Here is a 22,470-nt window from a genome sequence, read left to right as displayed (position 1 = left end):
AGCGCACAGTGGGACGACCCATAGCAATAAATAAAAAAATCGACTTTTGAGTGATTGGTATCTGGTATGTCATCCCAAATATATTTAGGTTCTAACTGCATCAAAATTATTTGCGTTGTCCAATTAGTACAAAAGTTATAGAGTGCTAAACATTGTCTAGTTTAATTTTTTTTTGGTGGTGAAAAATCAGGTTGTAATTTGTCTTACTCCCAAAATTTTTTGTGCGGTAAAAAATTAATTTAATAATGGATAATAACACTCATCAAGGTATATAAATTAATATTTAACTATAAAAATTTTGTTGTTTTGTTGAGTTTTGTTTTTATAAGTGATTTTCCAAGTGTTGGTAAAAAAAAATTTTTGACTTTCAGTAAGATTTTCTTTTTCTTTCTTACACCTAAAAGGCTCTCTTGGGTTTTTATGGTTTTATACTCAGGAAAGTGTCCTATAAAGGAAAGAATTATCATCATAACTTTCAATTATAAAAATAAATGTATACATTATCAATTGATTGTAAAATTTCATCTTAAAAAATGTAGCAAAAAATATATATAAATAAAAAGGAATAAATTGTAAACTAAAAATTTTGTGTAAGTTTTGTTTTATATATGAATATAATTACATATTTTTACTTGTTTTGTGAGTACCAAAGGTCCAAAATTGTTTGTCCTATTTCCTTATCAATTTTATGAGGCATCCAGTTGGGGCAGAATGAAGGCAAGTTGAGCTTTAGCACCGTACATGTTATTCTGAAATAAATATCAAAGTTCTTTTGCAAAAAAAAAAACACACACGCACAATTTTTATGTAGAGGAAAGGTGCGAACAGTGGGACACTTTTCTTTTAAATTGCTATATTTTAGAATGTTTTTAAGCTATCTTAACCAAACTTTGAGGTCATTTTAAGACATATTTTATCTTAACATTGCAGCAATATTTGTAGTTAAAAAATGAATGAGAGCATCGCATTAAAAATGTAGAAAAGGTTAAAACGTCTCACTGTTTGCTAGGGGTGCGATCAGTGGATCAGTGAGACAGTCTTAGGTGAACTGTGAGAAAGACGTATAAAACATCAACAAATTAACAACAACGAAAAATAAATAAGTACCTAGTATATAACACTGTGTAACGAAAAAAAGGTTTCAAAATAAACGCGGCCGGAGATTTATCACGTTTTGTAGAGCTAGTCGCACTGATTACGAAATGGTATTTACAAAGTCCCTAACACCCACAAAATCTGGAGTTAAGGGCAAAAAACTGTTTTTTGGACCTTCACCCATTGAAAAAATTCTAGCTTCGTCAAATTTGTATCCATTTTTAATTTTTTTATAGTTTCTGATTGAAAATAATTATACCTTTTCAAAAATTTATAAATAAAAAAAAAATTTTAAAAAAACAAAAATAATTTGAAAAAATAAAAAAAAAAAAAAATAATTTCAAAAAAGAAAAAATATGATAAAATTATTTTTTAATTTTCTCAAAGCTAGAAGAAACATATACAGCCTTATTTATTAGATTTCACAAAACAGCTCTAAACGGCTGCATAGTTACACAATACATAAAGTTTTATGTAGCTTTTATGCAACGTTACATAAATTTCAATTTATTAAACAATTTCCTAGCCATTATTGTTATGCTAGGTTTGTGTCCAAATAAGTACTAAAAATGGAAAATTAGTACGACAAACAACTCCATCTGTCGATAAAATAACTCCATCTGATTCGAAAATAAACAAACAAAAAAACAAAAACGTGAGCGAAAGTTCTCAATGTCATATGTAGAAGAAAATCTCTAAAAAAAAACACATTTCATTTGTTTTACTTAATAACAAATTGTTCACATGTATGAAAATATAGACATAAATCATGTTTCTATGTAATAAGAAAAAGATGAATACACACATGTATTGTTTAGTACTGCGGCCAAAATTTCTCGTAAATTATATCAGGTACAAATCTCCAAATTTCTTATTTTTTAATTTAGTTGACTTCAAGTTGTTCATTTACTTGCAAATGTAATCCAAAAAATAAAATTCTTCAATGAAAAAACAAAAATATATACAAATATTTATATTTTTTTCTTTTTCTGAAAATTATGTGATGTTCAAATGACTTTTAAGCAAAATATATTCTTATTCAGGCTCTAAACAACCTAAAAACTCGTTTACATTACACAACCTCTATTTAACGTTGCATAAAGTTTATAAATAACAATTTTCTGTTTAAAGACATTATAAAGAGTACATAATGCTATGCACTGACGCACTGTCTATGATGAATTTATAAATAGGGCTGATAGTTTTCACTGTTTGATAAGGAATCGATTGAAAGGCCCGACCCATAGAATCCGTTGCGTCCGTTGCGTCGAGGTTTTTGACTGACAGCTCGATAAAATACACACGTTTTTATGGGAAGCGACGGATCGGACTGAGACGGACGGATTCGACGGAAGAAGTAGCCCAACTTTCTACTTTTTCATCCGTCGTATCCTTTGACATTGGTTGTCAACAATAAATCAGTTCAATTTTCTGTTTCTGAGTGCACACCGAGGAATTTCAGAACTAAGAACTGTGTTTTTTCTTCTCCGATTTTATGAATTGTGAACTTTAATTGTATATTTGTGAAGAAAATTTAATAAAAGTAACATTTAATGATATATCTAATAAATTACAGTACATTCTCGATTAACGCAACTAATTAAAACAAGTGTGGTTGTAATGACCGAGGTTGTTGCAATGACCGAGTAAATATTTGTTAGGCTTAATCTGAGATGAAAAGCTAAAATATCAGAAAACCAACACTAACAAATATATTTAATGACAAATTTTTGTTCAAATATAATTGATATGAAACGAAACAAATGGAAGTATATTCATTAAGATAAGTACCTACGTAATTACGTAGGTATGGGTAGTTCTTTATACAATTTTAATTATTTTATTTCGAAAAAATGGGACATTTTTTATTTGGGTTTTTGTAGTTTGTTAGATTTTAAAATTGACATATCCCGAAGTTTTTGAACAATCAACACTTTTTCAATAAGGGTTGGATTCTGGTCAGTTCATCGAATTTTCGTATTGAAAGTTGCACTTATCAAGTCAATTTTTGTAGAAGAGTTGCGATTACTGCGTCAACAATGGTAAAAATTTAGGTGTTGCGAAAATCGAGGAGTTGCGTGAATCGAGAGTTGCGTTAATCGAGAACGTACTGTATATCAATTAAATACTCAAATTCTATTGTAGAGTTCAATTTTACTATGCCAAAGTCATACCTATAACTCATAATTTGTTATAAAAAATTGTTTTTAACTGAAGAGCAAGTACCTACAGGAAATCCTGTCGTGCATTTTATTTTATTAAAAAAAAGAACAACAATAAAAGTTAAAAATTTCTTCCATCAGAACTTCCTTAGTGCACATTCAGCGATGAAATATCGAACACACCTTTGAATTTGAAGTGAGCTGTCAAACAGAAATCCGTCATACGACGTATTCACCCATCCTTCAACTTCAACGTTTGGATTGACGGAACGGACGCAACGGATTCTATGGGTCGGGGCCTTGAGGCAGTTTTCTGCATGAGTCAATTTTTTATTAAAATTCAGAGTCTGGAAAAAAATAATAATAATTAATGATTTTTTTTTTAAATTTTTGTTCACCTATTTTTAACTTTGAAATCGATTATTTCAAAAGCAATTGGTTGAAATATATTTACAAGTTAGAATTAAATGTACAATTATTCTGCCTTCCGGAAATGATATCTGTAAGTGTTTCCGTTGTTTTTTAATGTTTTTTTTTTTTTTTATTTTAATAACATTTTTTTGAAAACTGCCCCTCCCTCTTAAAGTTCGGCCTACCCGTTTGAATTTTTCTGTATCTGGGTTGAAATCTTAAATTTTTTTTCTAAGCCAATTTTGTCATGATTTTCATAAGAAAATACCTCGTTTCATTTGGAAAAAAATATTATTTAAGAATATTTTTTTAAAACAACATGTTGTTTTGAAAGTATAATATGCCAAAAAGTATAATTATCTTCTATCAGAAACTATAAAAAAATCAAAAATGGTAAAAATTTGACAAAGCTAGATTTTTTTCAATGGGTGAATGTCCAAAAACCCTAACTCCAGATTTTGGGGGTATTATGGTTACAACAGACGTGCAGTTTTTTCAAAAACTGCAAAATAAAATAACACGGGCTCTTATGGGAGAAAAATCTGCAGGCAGCACAGAGCTGCATCATGTCTCTATTTCTAAATTCCACACCAAGCTTCATTGCAGCTGCAGCAAGAAACAACAAAAATTAAAAATACTTGCGATTTGGCACTACTGATATTGGCAGTTGACTTTATCTTTCATTCAAAAATTCAAATAACGTTTGTTTTGACTTTGTTAAAATGCAAGAACCAATTAAATTTATAAAACAAAACATAACCATCTTGTTTTGTTTTATAAATTTAATTATTTCTTCCATTTTAACAGCATATAATCCATATTTACCCCATATAATCGTTTCCTTAAAAAAATAAAATTAAAACAATTTTTCAAGGTTATAAATATTTTTTGACAGAAATTGGCATCAATAACTTAAAAATTGATGCACATGTATTTTGGGTGCAGCACTGCATGTAGCGATGCGTGCAGATGTGCCGCCCATCTGTTTTAGCCATTACACAGTGGGTCACCTCCCATACAAAGTGCGGTCAAAAATATAATGACCATTTTTTTTTTAATGAAACACCTTTATTATCATTTTATATGATTTATTATTGCAAAAAAATGCATCAAGTCAGTTTTTTAAAATTTTGGTTATTTTCAAGAAAAATAAAAAAAGGTAAAAATTTTTTTTTTTTTGAAAATATAAAAAAAATGGTTAATGCCGGAAATGGACCTGCCTGTCAGTCGAGCACTTTACCCTTACCCTCTAGTTCAGTCTTTTATAAAAATAATAGTGCCAAAAAGGAATTTTTTTAGTTTTACGTTGTAATTTTTTTTTCTCCGTGTATCGTCATTTAAACTCGTATTACTCGAAAAGGGGAAAAAAGGGGAAAAAACGGCGCTATTATTTCGAAAGGTAGGACGGTATTCTTCATTTGAGAACTTAAATTGAAGAGGGCTCTCGAAGGCAAACCAACTAAATCTCTAATTTAATGAAAATTGAGCTAAATAAAAATGGTTAAAATTGCTTCGCTAACGAGCCCCATTACAATTAGCCTTAATGTTATTTAACAATATAATTTATGTTTTTAGAAAGTATTAACCTTCTCGTTTAATATCAATAACAATTTAATACTGTTCACAATTTTTAACACCCGCTATCACTATCGCAAGTTCACACCTTATAACTGCAGCGATTAAAAAATTGTACCTTTTTTTATATACCGACTTTGAATGGCTATTAAGAAATGAAAAAAAGGGTAACCGTCAAATTTTTTTTGGTTTTGGTTCGAAGGGAGATTGTAGAACGTTGTTTAATCATTGGATTTTAAAAAATTGACATTTACTTTTTTTATTTTTGACCTATGGCGGGACCCACTGTGCATTAGGGACTTTTTAAATACCGTTTCGTAATCAGTGCGACTAGCTCTACAAAACGTGATATGTCTCCGCTCGCGTATATTGTGAGTGTTACACAGTGTAATTAAATAATTTATTTAACTTTAACCCATTTCTTCAAAAAAGTTACAAAGAACAGCAAAACAAACGAAAGAAAAAACACCACAAAATCATATTGAAATCATTTTCAATTCATAGATTTTTTTTTTAATCTATGTCTCACTGTTTGCTTTTTAAAAATGTCTCACTATTTGCTTTTTGACATTTCTTGGAAAAATATAAAACTACAACAAAACGGGAAGGAATTCTTAGTACTTGTCATTATTTTATGAAAGAACATGTAAATATAATACATTATGTTAAAAAAGTGCTGTTCATTAACCTGATTTTGTTATGGTTATACCTTATACACTCTTTTGATAACACTCCAAAAAATACTTCCAACTGATTTGGTGTGATATTTTCCGGTGCAGGAAAATGGACAAACTGAATTCAATCGGAACAAAATTAACCCTCTACTGCATGCGAAGCCAAATATGGTTGTGTCTGTTTGTATGCACTTTTATCTTCTCTGTCACAAAAAAAATGGTTAAGATTAAATACAATCCCCTTCTTTGTGTTTCTGAGAACCCATAGACATAGTTTTTTCGTGTGTCCGACACAAAATAAAGGTGTATTTTATGATCACAGGTGAGTCGATCAGTCGTGTGCAATGAAATCGAAAGTGTAGAATTTATTCATACTTTAAGTGTTAATTACTGCGTTTGTTTGGAAAGTAAAGTGGAATTAAAAATTTATTTTTGATCGATTGTGTTATTGTGTATGCTATGAACCAATTTGTATTGAAAAAAAATTATTGGCCTGGTCTTGGGAGGGCAAAAAGTACGGAAGCCATATTTGGCCTCGTATGCATTAAGGGGTTGTAAGTCTACACAATTTGTTAAATTATTTTGTTGGAAAATTTTGTTTCTTTACATTGTTATTTTGCTTGGAAGCTATGTTTTATTTCAGAAATGGAGCCTCTTCGCTTTTAGAGACATTTTTCTCATGTTAACCCCATTTCCAGCGGCGTAACCACAAAAATTTTAGGGGGAGGGGGCTCACCTACAATATTTTTCAATAATTGTATCACTTTTTAGTTTTCGTAAGATCTGGGAGTGGGTGAAAATGTTGGAGCAAGACTTACTTCGACAGTGGAAAAAATGTGAACCAGAAAATATATATATAACGGACCTTTTGTAATGCAATGTATTTATTTTACTTTATTTTGTTTTTAAATGATAAATATTTATCTTTTGATATTTTTAATTGTATTTTTTATATAATCTGAATAAATTAAATTAGTAAAATTTCTTACCCCCCAATGCATACAAAGCCAAATTTGGCTTATAAACAAATTTTTTAAACAAATTAATTAAAACAAATTTTTTTAATGAAAACCGTTTTGAAACAACCCAAAGAACCCATGTAAAGCATTTTTAAATTTTTTCGTCCGCTAATATTAATTCATGGAGTTAACCCTCTACTGCATGAATTAATATTAGCGGACACGTAGAACGGAATATAAACGTTTTGACCGAAACTAGCGTTACTGTGCTTGCTTTCAGAAAAGAGAAAAATGGATTGTCTCATTGTTTTCACTGTCTCGCCATTCGCACCTTTCCCCTACATACAGTCCGTAACACGTGGAAAGCCTCACCCATAGTACTTTTAAAAATCATCTGTTTTTTGTACTTTTAAGATGAGAACATATTGTAATTTTAACTGAGCAGAAAGAAGTTACTACTGTGTCAGGGATACAGACAAGTTTTGATTGATTTCCTGAAGTTAACGGTGTTTTTTTAGAACTATGTGTTGAATGTCAATAAAATAGATGTTTTTTTTTTTTGTAACATCAGGATAGCCTCACCCCATTTATTTTAGCAAAACCGAAAGTTATATGATAACTTTTTTAACAAAAACTATTTTTTTATTGTTTTACGAAGTTAAACAAATAATATTGTACTTTCTAGCGCCCCCTATTTGCCAGAAAAACGACTATTTAAAGATTAATCAAGAAATTTCAACAGATCCTATAAAACGTTATCCCAGGGGGCTTGGATGCCATTATTTGACGTCTCTTTCTTTAGATACAGCTTTCTATATTCATAAACGGTCCATTTTAGTTGATTTCACACATTTACCGTTACATTTGAAGCTGTAGGAGCAAGATTGTAAACTTAGTTTTTCTTTAACTTTGGCTTTCTTTCCACGTTTTTATCCCTAATTTGTGAGAAACGGGGCAGTAACCTTCTTAAATATGATTTGACTTTAATATTATCCTGACATTAATATTAAGTCCATATAAATTTGGTGGCTCCATAACTTTACAACTGTCTCGTGCTAATAGTCCTTTTTGTATTTTTGCGACTTTCAACTAGTTTATCTGTTTGTTTATCAAATTTTGAAACATTTTTAATACAATAAAGGCTTGGCCACACCGGAGGGTACGCGGCAGCGGTACGGGTAGCGGCAACGATATTTGTATTAAAAAAATTCCACACCCGAACATTGATGTGTCAGTTTGGAATTTTTTCCATACAAATACCCGTACCGTTACCTGTACTTCTACCGCGTACCCTCCGGTGTGGCCAAGCCTTTAACCTTTAAAGCCCCGCACACTACAGACTTTCTATTCAAAGTTAAAGAAAAATAAAGTTTGCAATCTTGCTCCTACAGCTTCAAATGTAACGGTAAATGTGTGAAATCAACTAAAATGGACCGTTTATCTGTTGACATTTCTTGATTAAGCTTTAAATAGTCGGTTTTTTTTTTGACAAATAGAGGCGCTAGAAGGTTCAAAATTATTTGTTAAACTTAAGTTATCATATAACTTTTGTTAAAAAAGTTATATGACTTTTTTTTTTGCTAAAATAAATGGGGTGAGGCTATCCTGATGTTACAAAAAAAAAACATCTGTTTTATTGACATTCAACACATAGTTCTAAAAAAACACCGTTAACTTCAGGAAATCAATCAAAACTTGTCTGTATCCCTGACACAGTAGTGTCTACTTGCTGTTCAGTTAAAATTACAATGTGTTCGTATCTAAAAAGTAAAAAAAAACAGATGATTTTTAAAAGTACTATTAGCCCAGTCATTTTAGTCATTTTTAAGCCCAATCTGCGGAAAAATTCCTACTGGGCTGAATTTTGGTATACAGCTTAATGACGGCTTTGTTATGAAGATGTGAAAAATCGACATTGATATCGTGTCCGCGTTAAGAGTTATAGGGGTCAAAAGGTCACAAAAACTGGTTTTTCACGATTTTCAGCAAAACGGTAAGTCTTATCAAAAAATTTTCAATGCAAGAATTGTAGACCAGATTATTATATATAAAAAGTGTCATGACACTTTTTTTCCTAAGACCCACCGTTTCTTAGGTATAACGATTCAAAAAGTTGAAGTTTAGTTGTAATCGTCATAATCCTATTCCTGAAAAAAAAAACTCCTAACTGAAAAGTTCCTGAAATTTCATTATTTTTTTAGCTTGAATTTCGTTCCTCAACTGTTAAGAATATGGGGAAACCAAAAAAAAATGGAAATTTTCGCCATTTTTCCGATTGGGGCCCTTCTCCCGAAACCATTTCCCTGGGAATTTTTGTTTAGAATATGTCTGAAAATATACAGGGTGTGCAATAGAGAATGGACAACCCTAAAACGGCTTATAGCTACACTTATGATTGTTCTAAAAACAGATAGAAAAAAGTTCTATCGCAACCAGTTCATAAAATATGGACTTTTTTTCGTTCAGTGTATTTTAAATGTTATCATCTTATGTTTTCGTTCACTACAACCACGAATGAATGAATTTTATTTATTTCTTTTTTTTATAATTTTCTACAATAATTGGATGAGTACATAAACACTTTAAAAATTTCATAGCTATTGCACATTTTCGTAAAAAAAATTTTGAAATCTGTTTTTTGATGCAAAATGTAAAAAAAGTATTTTATGAAAAATTTTAAACACCTGTGGTATAAAATAAATCTATAGAAACCTAGGTGGCCATCTTTCTTAAAAATATTCTCCTTATACCAGAATATTTTTAAGAAAGTTGGCCACCTAGGTTTCTATAGATTTATTTTATACCACAGGTGTTTAAAATTTTTCATAAAATACTTTTTTTACATTTTGCATCAAAAAACAGATTTCAAAATTTTTTTTACGAAAATGTGCAATAGCTATGAAATTTTTAAAGTGTTTATGTACTCATCCAATTATTGTAGAAAATTATAAAAAAAAGAAATAAATAAAATTCATTCATTCGTGGTTGTAGTGAACGAAAACATAAGATGATAACATTTAAAATACACTGAACGAAAAAAAGTCCATATTTTATGAACTGGTTGCGATAGAACTTTTTTCTATCTGTTTTTAGAACAATCATAAGTGTAGCTATAAGCCGTTTTAGGGTTGTCCATTCTCTATTGCACACCCTGTATATTTTCAGACATATTCTAAACAAAAATTCCCAGGGAAATGGTTTCGGGAGAAGGGCCCCAATCGGAAAAATGGCGAAAATTTCCATTTTTTTTTGGTTTCCCCATATTCTTAACAGTTGAGGAACGAAATTCAAGCTAAAAAAATAATGAAATTTCAGGAACTTTTCAGTTAGGAGTTTTTTTTTTCAGGAATAGGATTATGACGATTACAACTAAACTTCAACTTTTTGAATCGTTATACCTAAGAAACGGTGGGTCTTAGGAAAAAAAGTGTCATGACACTTTTTATATATAATAATCTGGTCTACAATTCTTGCATTGAAAATTTTTTGATAAGACTTACCGTTTTGCTGAAAATCGTGAAAAACCAGTTTTTGTGACCTTTTGACCCCTATAACTCTTAACGCGGACACGATATCAATGTCGATTTTTCACATCTTCATAACAAAGCCGTCATTAAGCTGTATACCAAAATTCAGCCCAGTAGGAATTTTTCCGCAGATAAAACCTAAAATTACTGGACTATATGGGTGAGGCTATCCATGTGTTACGGACTGTATGTATAAAGGTAATGCGACAAAAATAAGGCAGCTGTATGTCCGCGGCAGATACAACTTGACATAATTAATTATTATTTATTTAAATAAAAGTTTACAATGGTTCTTAATAATAAATCTTAAGTTCTTAATTTCATTTCTTAATAATTACACTGTGCAAGTCAAAATCTCAGACCTGTGCGCTGTTGACTATTTCCCCCTATTTCAGACCTTAGAAATCGAACTATATACAATTGACTTAAGCTTAACTTATTTCTAATAAGATACATTGATTGATATAAAATTTGTTGGCACATATGGGGCCTAACCTTATACAATGGATAAAAGATAAAATATATATAAATATAGTACATGAATAGGCTTAATTTTACAAGTCTGCTGACTAGGTAATCCTCGGGGTGTTCCGTCCCGGTTGTCCAGTTGTGGTATTGATTATGACCTTAGAAATCGATTGACAACTGGAAAAGTCAAACTGCGACACTGGTGGGAAAAATAAGCAACTACATATACACATAAAAAATCAGAAGCCATAAGAATACATGTGTTTTTCATTCAGGTAAAACAATTAATTAAAAAATATAAATGAATTTAGTTTCAGAAAAATTACATGCAAATAACTTTAATTACATTTTTTATTTCCATAGCATTCAAGTTTTTCCCCAAAAACTTAGTCACAATCAGAGAAAAGGAGAAATAAAAGAGATCCATTTGATGGCTCTATTCTGTGAGTATTATTTGCCACAAATTTTTATTTGGCACAATAAAAATAATGTAATAACCAAATACTTTTTTCAATTATTCCAAGATCAAGTACAGAATAATCTTCTACTGGCTGTCGTCAAAGCACAGAAGGTACTGCGAAGGGCTTGAGGTTCGTCAACATTTTCAGCATCTTCAACAACGGCTATGTTTCCAACTATCATACATATTTATTTGCTCTTCATAATTAGTGCTTCTTCAGTACACTCTTCACATTTTTGTGTAGAAAAAATGTTTACTATATTTGTATTTCTTTTTGCATATAATCCAATCACATGTATAATATCAATAAATGAAATAAATACCTTCTTGCAAGGGATAAAGTTCTAGCAAAAATTCGTTATGTTATTTGATCATGTTGTGGTGCAACCATGGATTTTGGATGAGTCTTTAAAGAAAAAGCAACCCCGAACATATTTTTGGGAGATGAAACATATAAATTTTAGGTTTTCTTTATGATTGCACTGTTGCAGTGTCCATGATAAGCAATCACTCTTGTCTGAAATATAACAAACAAGATTAAATTCAGGCTCCATTAACTTTGTAATGTTGACAACCCGCCAATTTTTCGTACATAAGACAAATTTGAAGAACAAAACGCAAAGAAAAATTAACAGATTACACTTAAACTACACTTATTGCAAGACGAGCTTCGATTTTAATAAGAATTATGCTTTTAATTTATAGTTTGACCTTTTCTTTTTATGAAAAAAGGTTTTACTATTATTTAAACTGTTGTTTTTACTTTTTATAAATAATTTCATTAAAGAACTTATTAATTTCCCTATTGTTTTCCTCAATTTCTGATACTTGATGTGTATAAGTAGTTTAAACTTCTTTCCGCCAGGGTACTTGGTCCAGTTGTCAATTGGCATCATTAGTTTTTCGATTTATCTGTACGAATTCGAACAAATTTTTTTTCGGAAGTTTTTTCAATTATTTTAAGAATTTTTTTTTGTTTATATTACTATTTATTCTGCTTAAACGTTATTTACTACCAGCATAAACTATTGGCTTCGTAAAAATGTATATCTTAGTAATGAATGTGTTGCCGTTGTGTTGTAATACTTTTTTTTACATTTGAAACCGATTTATGAGAAAATTGCTTCTACCGTCTTAACGATTTGATCTTATTCTTCACTCGCATATATTTTTTTTTCTGTAAATAATCTTAATACATCATTTTATTTATGAAATTAAAAAAATAAGGTTTCGAAAAAAAATTATTTTTAGTTAAAAAACAAAACAGCAACACATATAGATTTTAAAGTATTTTTCATTACCGACGCAAGTTTAAGAACAGAAATTATCAAAATTAGATCTGTAATTTGCTTTAGTTACTCCACTTAAACATAATAAAACGATAACAATGCAAAAAAAATAGAAATTTCATGAATTTTTTCAACAAAAACTTGCTAAATTGTTAAATAAATTGCATTAAATTGTTTATTTGTCTTTATGCTGGTAGTAAATCACGTTTGAGCAGAATAAATAGCAATATAAACAAGAAAAATGACTTTAAACCGGGCAAAATGCTTAAAATTATTGAAAAAACTTCCGACAAAAATTTTGTTCGAAGTCGTTCCGATAAATAGATAGGGGGGAACACTCATTTGTCTCAAATTTTTTTTTTTGAAAAAACTTGCACAGTGTTATATAATATACTTCAGAAATCCATTTCATTAAACCCAAAGGTTCGTCCTCCTGGATATATTTCGGTTTTTAGTGCACATTTAAAGGATAAACACATATTTTTGCGTCATATTTTTAAAAAAGGGAAGAATTTTTTTTTTGTATAACTGAAATTTTAATTCGATTCAAGGGCGAAGGTACGCAATTTAATCATTTTAATTTCAACATCCACGAAAGAATGCATATTGCAGCACTTAACACAATTCCAACCATCACAGTTTCTATTTTTACTGCAGTGAAATACCTCGTGTGCAAATAGTTTTGAAAACTTTGAAGGAGTTTTCAATTAATTTGATGACTCTGATGGAGTTGCTTAAAAAAAAATTAAAAAAACGTAAAAAATGCTGAAAAATCGTTTTGTCAAAACCTGACGATGAAGAGGTTTTGGTAAACTTTCCGGGTAGAGACAGAGAGATACTTCCGTTCAAAAATGCTCCAATAATACCCACTGAATTTGAACAGTCCTTTTCCATGTTCAAAAGTTATGTCAAGACAAATATGCAGAATTTTATCATTTAAAATTTCAGGAAATATGTTATGGTGTATGCCAACAAAATTTATTCTAATGATTTGTTTGCATGTATGTTATTTAAATTTAATATTTTGTTTGTTGTATTCTAGAAGATTTTATATTTTATATTTTTTTTATATTTTGGGGGAATTCTGTTAATATTTTGGACTTTAATGTGGTTTTTTAATGCATATTTTCATATTTTAAGCGCATATTTTCAGATTTAAAGTGCATATTTTATGCACATATTTTGGGTTTTAAGTGCATAAAAATCCTTGCCTGATTATAATCTTTGAAAAACAACAACAACTTGAATGTGTTGTTACCAAGTGTTCATGGATGCCAATGCGATCATCAGACTCTTTTATTCCATTTATATGTAGTTCTTACGGCCAATTTCTTTACAGATAATTATAATAATAATAATTATAATTTTTGATTTTATTAATTTTATTGATTTTTATTTTCATTTTGGCTTTTTATATTTGACAAAATTGTGCGTTTTTGAATTCTGTAATTTTTATTTTAAGAAAATGAATCTAATTTTTGTTGGACAATTTGTTTCGTGATTTCGAAAACGAATCTATTTTGCTTAAAAAAAAATGAGCCGTTATTTTTGAAAGTGGTATATGGTCATTTAAAAAAACGGTAAAATTGACTTTCAAACTAACCTCACTTGAATCGTATCTCTTTTCTAAATAAAATATTGCATCTATTAAATGTGTGAGTTACTCCACTTTATATTTTAACAAAATATCTGATAAATTGATGTGTATGATTAAAAAAATTTACATTTTTTGAAAAGCATGGAAAATGTGACTTATACCTACGCCAGAAGTCTCGATACGCGCGTCACTGTTCCGGAAATCGACATTTGTCCCGAAAGTGTCCCACCAGCCAGTTAATTGAACGTCTCGCTAAATCCACCAAAAGATTTAAAAAATTGTGGGTAGAACTTTTTAACAAAAAGACAGCGCCATATTTGGTGCGGGGAACTAAGTCCCCGGGAACTAAGTCCACTGAGGTAGTTAGTTCCCACTCAACGAAACCCACTTCAGTAAAGTGGAGTAGGTTCACATGCTAGGTGGGAATCTTATTCCGGAAAAAACGTGTGTTTTTCGTTCCTTCTGAATGCTTCTTAATTCCCATTTCACCAAGAAGAAGTTAAATAAGAACAAAAAAAGAGTCGCGAGTTTTTAGTTTGACTTTTTATAGATTCTGGAAAATCAACAGTTCATTTCGAAATCCAGTTTTCAAGAAACTGAAAAGAGTGTAACACCCACGGAACTAACCCAATTGGATGTTAGTTCCATTTAATTTGGAATTAACATCCACGGGACAAGGCACAGTTTAGTTAAAAAGTGTTGTTATTGGCTGGCGACTTTACATACCCTTAGCGGAGCAACGAAGTTACGTGAGCGGGACAGAGAACCCTAAAAGGGATTTCAGTTAGTTAAAAAGACGTCGACATTTTTAAATATTTTTAAAAAAAATCCAAAAATGTGTTTTTGAAAATCTTGTGAAATTTTTATATAACGATTACCTTAAGGTTTTTGTGTAAAAATTTTGATTGAAATCGGCAAGGTCATTTACGAGAAATTCATAAATCAAAAATACAGTTGGGTAATTCCATAAAAAGTGGACATGAATTTTGAGCAAATTATGAAGTCTATTTTACTTTTTTCAATAACAAATTAGTCATTACAAACGGCAACTCTTTATGCAAGTTTCAAAATAAGATTCTTTGTTGTATTCCCTTATGGTTAGAAACTAAATTTAGGGAGTATAAATAATCTCTTAAAGCATTTTTAAAGCATAAACATGCCAACTACAGAAGAATTTCACGTGAACGTGACGTAAAAACAAGCCCACAGAAAACAAGATGAATTAGTGTGTTTTTTTTTTTGGCAATACTATCCGCATCCGCAGTTGACGTTTACATGCATTACAAAAACTACACGCAGCTGCCGATAAGAATAGAAACTTAATCAAGCTGCGGATGGAATTCTGACGCAGTGAATAAGTTTACGTTTTCCTTTCTCTTGGTGCCTGCTTAAAATTTTTGTTTAGTGTTAATATTTGGGAAATCCTACTGCGGATAGCTTTGCCAAAAAAAAACACGTGATTGCTAAAATAAATAAACATTTAAGCAAGCTTCGTTACACAATATTCGACTTATGAGTTACCAAAATAATGTAACGTGAGTTACCTAAATATTTTCTAATTTTTCCTCGAAATATTGAACAAATGTTTGGTTTTGTCACTAATTTTAAAAGCTTGTAATTATTTTTGTAGGGAATCTTCATTAAAAAAAATTAAGATTCTTAATTTCGCAGAAAAACTTCATACTGTCGGACTCTTAAAACTTGTGTCCAATTTTTGTAACGTTAGTTACCATTCAACTTAAAGGCCCAACCCATAGAATCTGTTGGTTGCGTTACGTCGAAGTTTTCAACTGACATGACAGCTCGATAAAATACACACGTTCTTATGGGAAGCGACCCATAAGCTGAAAATAAGGCCGTGTAAAATTTTTGACACTATTGAGGTGAATACAAATTTTCAGCTGTTAAAAAATTAATGAGCTCTGGGACCTGTTTAAATTTCGGTTACATTTTTTTTGCAGATGGATTTGTTTTGTTTTTTTTTTTTTTTTATTAAAAAGGAGTATCATGGCAGAAAAGAGGCAGTGACAAATATTAAACAATAAGCCATAAAGCTGAATTTTTTTATTTACATGGGGTTAACTATTTAACGCAATTCACACACAGCCTAAGATGTACTTCTAATTCTTAGACGAATCGGACGGAAGCCGACGCACTGTGTGAGAATTCGCTCATCTAGCGGAATTAAATTAATAGCGCTTACAAACTTAATTTTTTGAGAATTCTTTTTTTGCAAATATTAATTATAAATACGTATATGAATAATGAAATATAATAAGCAGGGATAGGATCTTGTGGACCTTAAAGGGCAAAATAAAACTCCCAAAAAGGCATAAAATGATTTTTTTAAAAATTTCAGGTAACAAGCGCCTGTGATTGTCCCTTAAGAGTACCTACTATAAAGGAGCTAAAAGAATTCTCTACATCTGTAGAAACGAGTGGAGCCGAATTAAAGCACTCGATATCACCCACTTCAACATTTGCCGGGAGCTCTTGATTTGTTACGCAATTTATTTGTTCAACTCTCTCGAGTCCCTTATTTGCCAAAAGAATTGATTTGTACTTCTCAACAAAATCTTTTGAGACTATGCCCCTTCCATATGCATATCGTCACCCTAGTATTGGTGTGCTGTTTACACCAAATTGAATGTGCTTTTTTCAAATCAGTTATCCTTTTTTCTATCTTTTTTCGTTGCTGAGATATTCACGTATTGTTTGACGTAAACACCGAAATTAAGCATTTACGTCAAAATTTTCATTGCAATTTATGAAAATTTTTAGAACTGTTTTGACATACATACATACGTCTTAATGCGACGATGTTTTTTTTTTATGTACATACGTTTATGAACAAAAGAAACTTCTGATTTTCATGGCGTACCTATACGGCAAACTCATTTTTGACAAAAGTTTAAGTATTTTGGATACTAAACGAATTTCAGATGTCCAATAACATGTATGTATAAAAGATAAATTTTAACTATGTATTAACTAAAAATCAAAAAATGCCAGCGGTTAGCTCTTTCGCAATAATCTTCCGAACATTTAAAGGCCATTTCCCAAAAATGTAAAAATGGCGTGTACGGCACTTAAGTACTAGGGCGACGATATGCATACATGAATATTGTAAATTGAGTAAATCCTAGTACGCAGCAGCGGTGTAGATAGTATGAGCTGAATCTCAAAGTACAACATTTTTTCACCGTTTTTTAGAGTTCGGAGACCGTTTTAATTTTGTGATTTGAAATTTTTTTTATAAACAGTTTTATTGTTCTATTTATGCTGTAAAACTGTACTGTAATGCTAAAAAAATCTTAAATTGACCGAAAAATGGCTGAGCAAAAAATCGTTGAAATCTGAAAACATTGAAAAACGGTTTTTTGACGGTAACTTGAAATTTTGAGGGTCTACGAAAAAATACCTACAACCTCTGCTAGGTCATTTCCAAAGTAATTGACATGATTCTTATTTTGTAACACAGTGCAATTATTTAAATATCTCGTCAATTTTTGTATGTACAGATCTCTGAAAGTACAAGTTTTTTGCTTTTAATTGAATCATTTTAAAAAGTACTGTACGGTCACAAAAAAAGATTTAACCATTTCTTTTTTATAATGTTATAAAAAAAGAAGTACAATAATGAGTAGAAGTACGGTTAATAACATATTTTCACACATTTTTGATTTACAGAGTTCTAAAGTACACGTTTTTGGCACTTTGATAGACCCTCTTAAAAAATTAACTACGCGCAGAAAAACTTTTTATTCATTTTTGTTTGTAATATTTATAACAATTACAAATTTCTTATGCATAATTAGCCAATTTTTAGATAAACGGAGTTCTCAAACTACATAATTGTTAAGTGGAAACATTTTTTTTTGCCTTTTTTGCAGGACTCATCAAACTCTGTTTTGTTTTATCTTTATTATGGTCTGTTATCATAATATGAGAGCTATTTCATCTTAGACTATCTACAGTAGTGTTAAGGTCCTGTTTTTTTTTTAATTAAATTTTTTTAAATGTTCTTATTATAACTCTATCCGATATAGTTTTTTTTTATTCCTTGGTGGTTTCCTTTTTTAATTTTTCAAATAGCTGGGTTTTTTTCTCTTACTCTAAATTTTGAATTTGAACACCCTTTATTTCTGTTGTAAATCAAATTCACTAGTCTATTTTTTTTTGTTTTGGGAACACCCCGTGAAAAAAAAATTAAATTTATAACAAAGCTAACCAAATCCTTAGAAATTATTCAAAGTAAATCACTTTTTTTTTTGGTTGAGTAGTCACTTAGAAAAATCTTAAAAAATATATTACAACATAATTGGGGTGCCAAATTTAAGTGATTCTTGATAGATAATAAGTCAAGCTTTGAAGTGAATATTTTTATAAATCGCAATAGTGCGGAAAAACTAAATGTAAATGTAAAAAATCGAAAAAAAACACATTTTTTAAATTTCAATCACCAAATAAATAAAATGCACGACTGGGGTCGCACGTACTTGTACTTGCTCTTTGCTAAAAGTAACTCTAATGTAAAAGCTTTTTATTCAAAAAAAATTAGGAAAAATTTGAAATTTGATATTTTCAAGAAATTTCATAAAGTAGTGTAAAAAAATAAAATCTGTTTTTATTATTAATTAAACACAGGTTTTAATGATGTTTTCCAAAAAACCAAGTATGCCAGTTTATTACTTGTATAAATAGGTATTTTTAGAAAAAAAATTTCAAAAATCGTTAGAGCCGTTTTTTTTTAAATAATTTTTTATATATAAAAAATTTCTATCATTTTTCAAAAAAAAAGTTGGTATGCCATTTTAAAGAAAAAATTAATTTACACATAAAAACCAAATTTTTAAATTTTTTAACAACCCGTTTTCAAAAAATTGATTTTTCAAAAAAAAAAATTTTGTAATATTTTTTAAAAATCCAAAAATGCGTTTTTTGAAAATTTTCTTAAATTTTAAAATTACCTTTACTTAAACGCTTTTGCCTAAAAATTCTCCTTGAAATCGGGTTTATTTTGTACTAGATATTCAAAAAAAACCGTTCTATGGCAGGTACCGTTAATAACGGTACAAACAATATTTTTTTTATTTAAATAGTTGGCTCTTATGTGTAATGCTACACACAAAAATTTTAATCATAATCGTTAGAGCCGTTTCTGAAAAAAATTAACTTTTCTATTTCCGTTATATGGCAGGTACCGTTAGTTTTGATCATAAAAAAAATTTCAATTTCCCATCTAGGGAATCACCCAAAACTGCTTACTACCAAGTTTGAAGAAAATCACTTCACTCGTTTAGGCTGTAGCTCGAGGTATATACAGACAGACAGACAGCCAGACAGAATTGCCGGACCCACTTTTTTGGCATTCTCCATCATTGTAATGTTATGTAAAATTGTTATCTCGAGTTCGAATTTTTTACGAATCCTAATAAAAAACTGAAACACCATGTGAAATAAAAATTAATTTACTTTCTTGAGCCTTGATATTAAGACAATATAAAATAAATAAAACTGTTATTCAAACCCGCATCAAACGCACGAAAAAATACTAAGTTTTTTGCAAGACTGGGGTCGCACATACATGCTCTTATGCTTAAAGTAACTCTAATGTTAAAGCTTTTTATTCAAGAAATTTAAAATTTGATATTTTGAAGAAATTTCATAAGTAGTATAAAAATATTAAATCTGTTTTTATAATTAACTAGCTGACCCGGTGGACTTCGTTACACCTATTCTGCTATTTACTTCCAATTTTGGAGTGTGTCAATGGTCGATTCTCAGACTTGTCAGTGGCCGATTCTCAGACTTGCCGACATACACAAAAAATTTCGAAAAGATCGTTCCAAGAAGATATAAAAAATTTTGCTGGACCACCCTAACAATTTATAGGTATGAAAAATAGATGTTGGCCGATTCTCAGACCTACCCGATATGTGTACAAAATTTCATACAAATCAGTCCAGCCGTTTCGGAGGAGTTTGGTAACAAACACTGCGACAAGAGATTTTTATATATAAGATTAAACACCGTTTTAAATGATCTTTTACAAAAAACCAAGTATGTCATTTTATTTCTTATATAAAAAGGTATTTTTAGAAAAACAAATTCGAAAATCGTTGGAGCCGTTTTTTAAAAAAAGTAGTTTTTTTATAAGTATAAAAATTTTCTAAAATTTAAAAAAAATAAGTTGGTATGCCATTTTGAAGAAATAATTAATTTACACATAAAAACGAAATTTAAAAATTTTTCGTCATCCCGTTTTCAAAAAATTGATTTTTCGAAAAAAAAATTTTGAAATTTTTTTTAAAAATCCAAAAGTGTGTTTTTGGAAAATTTTCTTAAATTTTAATATTACCTTTACCTAAATGCTCCTGTATAAAGATTTTCGTTGAAAGCGGGTTAGTCTTGTACGAGTTATTCATAAATCAAAAAAACCGTTCTATGACAGATACCGTAAATAACGGTACAAAAATTATTTTTTTTATTTCAAAATTTGGCTCTTATGCGTAATACTACACACAAACATTTTAATCAATATCGTTAGAGCCGTTTTTGAAAAAAATTAACTTTTCTATTTCCGTTATATGGCAGGTACCGTTAGTTTTGGTCATAAAAATAAAAGTTCAATTTCCCCTTAAGGGAATCTCCCAAAACTGGTAATTACCAAGTTTGAAGAAAATCACTTCACTCGTTTAGGCTGCAGCTCCAGATAGAGACAGACACACAGACAGACAGACAGAATTGCCGGACCCACTTTTTTGGCATTCGTATCGTATCATCTTAATGTCACGTAAAATTGTTATCTCGAGTTCGATTTTTTTTTTCGAATCCTAAACTTGCCCTAAAGTACCTACAATATCGCAAGTAAAAATGTTTTCGCACCTCTTCTGCAGCACTTTAGAGCTTTAAATGATAGACGATATATCAGGCTTTCAAATACATATAGTAACCAAACCGAATAACCCGAAATACATAAAGTTTTTCTCTCATGAATGCAAAAATTTACTAAAAGTACCACATTTTTTTTATCCCAACCACCAAATAAAAATGTAAACACCCTATAAACAAAAAATTTTACTTACTTTTGTGCCTGGCTACACAGTGATTTTTCAATCGATTGAAAAATCACATGCGGTGGCTACACACTGTTGTGCCCAATCACGTTCCACTTTTACATTTTCTAGGAACAAATGTCAAAAAGAGGAAAAATTTAGCAATGGAACTGTACCCTTCGTGAGCATCTTCCCCTTCACTCTTCATCCTCACTCTACAAACTCACTGCTTAGGCAATTGAAAAATCACCGTTTAGCCAGGCACTTTCAGTTCACTGATATCGTATTTTTATTTAATAACACCAATCAAAAGTTCTTATAAAAAACATACACAGCACTCACAAGAAAAAAAAATACCAAAACTACTTTCACAAGCCAATTGATACTGAAAATATCACCAACTGCAACTTCAAGACTAATTTATATTTATTTTACATGCTTCCCACATAAAGGTTTTTTCTTATTCGCTTATTAGAAGGTTTAGGCTACAAGTAAAGGACTTTGCACATGAGCTACGAACTACGAACTGCGAACTGTGGATGGTCGCATATTTTGACATATCTTTCACATGAGTTAATATTTCAATTCGCAGACAGCGACGAATTGTCAATTGGGTTCAAGAGTAATTTTGAGGTTAAGTCGGTACAAGTTGGTACAAGAGTAATTTTGAGGTTAAGTCGCGCGCGAAGAATTTATTCGTTGTAGTGTGGATGGTATGTGGAACGCGAATAGAGTTTGACAATTCGTAGCAACCAAACTGCAATTCGTAACTACCAAATTGTTTTTACAAATTTTTCTTATTTTAGCAAACAAAATGCAAATTTTAGTATTCTAACATTAGTATCAATTGGTTTCTTATAATTTGAATCATTTTTTGTTTGAAATTGAGTCGTAGAAATGTGTTAAATCTCGTTTGTTCGTCCATTCGTTCATTCGTTGGTCGCTCTCATGTGCAAAGTCCTTAAGACCTGTTTTCGCATAAATTTGTGCTGCTCATTTTTTCAATTAAATTTCGCTATGAGCGAATTCTCACACTGTGCGACGGATGCGAAGGAAGAAGTAGCCAGAATAGAGTAGCCCAACTTTCAATTGGATGATTAAAAAATAGATCAGTTCGATTTTCTATTTCTGAGTGCACACCAGGGAATTTCATAGAACTGTGTTCTTTTCTTCTCCGCAGTAGGAATTCGCAAAT

At 30.3% G+C, this 22,470-nt stretch overlaps 1 protein-coding gene across 4 annotated transcripts in view; it reads right to left on the bottom strand.

The window, feature by feature from the left end:
* LOC129907323 (benign gonial cell neoplasm protein) overlaps positions 1 to 22,470 on the bottom strand; it is a 222,312-nt gene that overhangs the window by 92,736 nt on the left and 107,106 nt on the right. Inside the window, exons 3-4 of one of the 4 annotated variants that reach the window (XM_055983454.1) lie at positions 633 to 749; positions 359 to 445 (exon numbers count right to left, since the gene is read on the bottom strand). The exons of 1 other annotated variant lie outside the window; for it this stretch is intronic. In XM_055983454.1, the coding sequence (XP_055839429.1) occupies positions 433 to 445; positions 633 to 749 (130 nt within the window). In that variant the 3' untranslated portion in view covers positions 359 to 432. Of the gene's footprint in view, positions 1 to 358; positions 446 to 622; positions 750 to 22,470 lie in introns of those variants that run through there. 2 more of the 4 variants (XM_055983474.1, XM_055983465.1) reach the window with 2 other exon arrangements.

The sequence above is a fragment of the Episyrphus balteatus genome, chromosome 1 (assembly GCF_945859705.1).
Source record: "Episyrphus balteatus chromosome 1, idEpiBalt1.1, whole genome shotgun sequence".
In the NCBI taxonomy this organism is placed as follows: domain Eukaryota; kingdom Metazoa; phylum Arthropoda; class Insecta; order Diptera; family Syrphidae; genus Episyrphus; species Episyrphus balteatus.
Note: the sequence above shows the minus strand (reverse complement) of the source record. Positions and strands in the feature narration are given on the sequence as shown.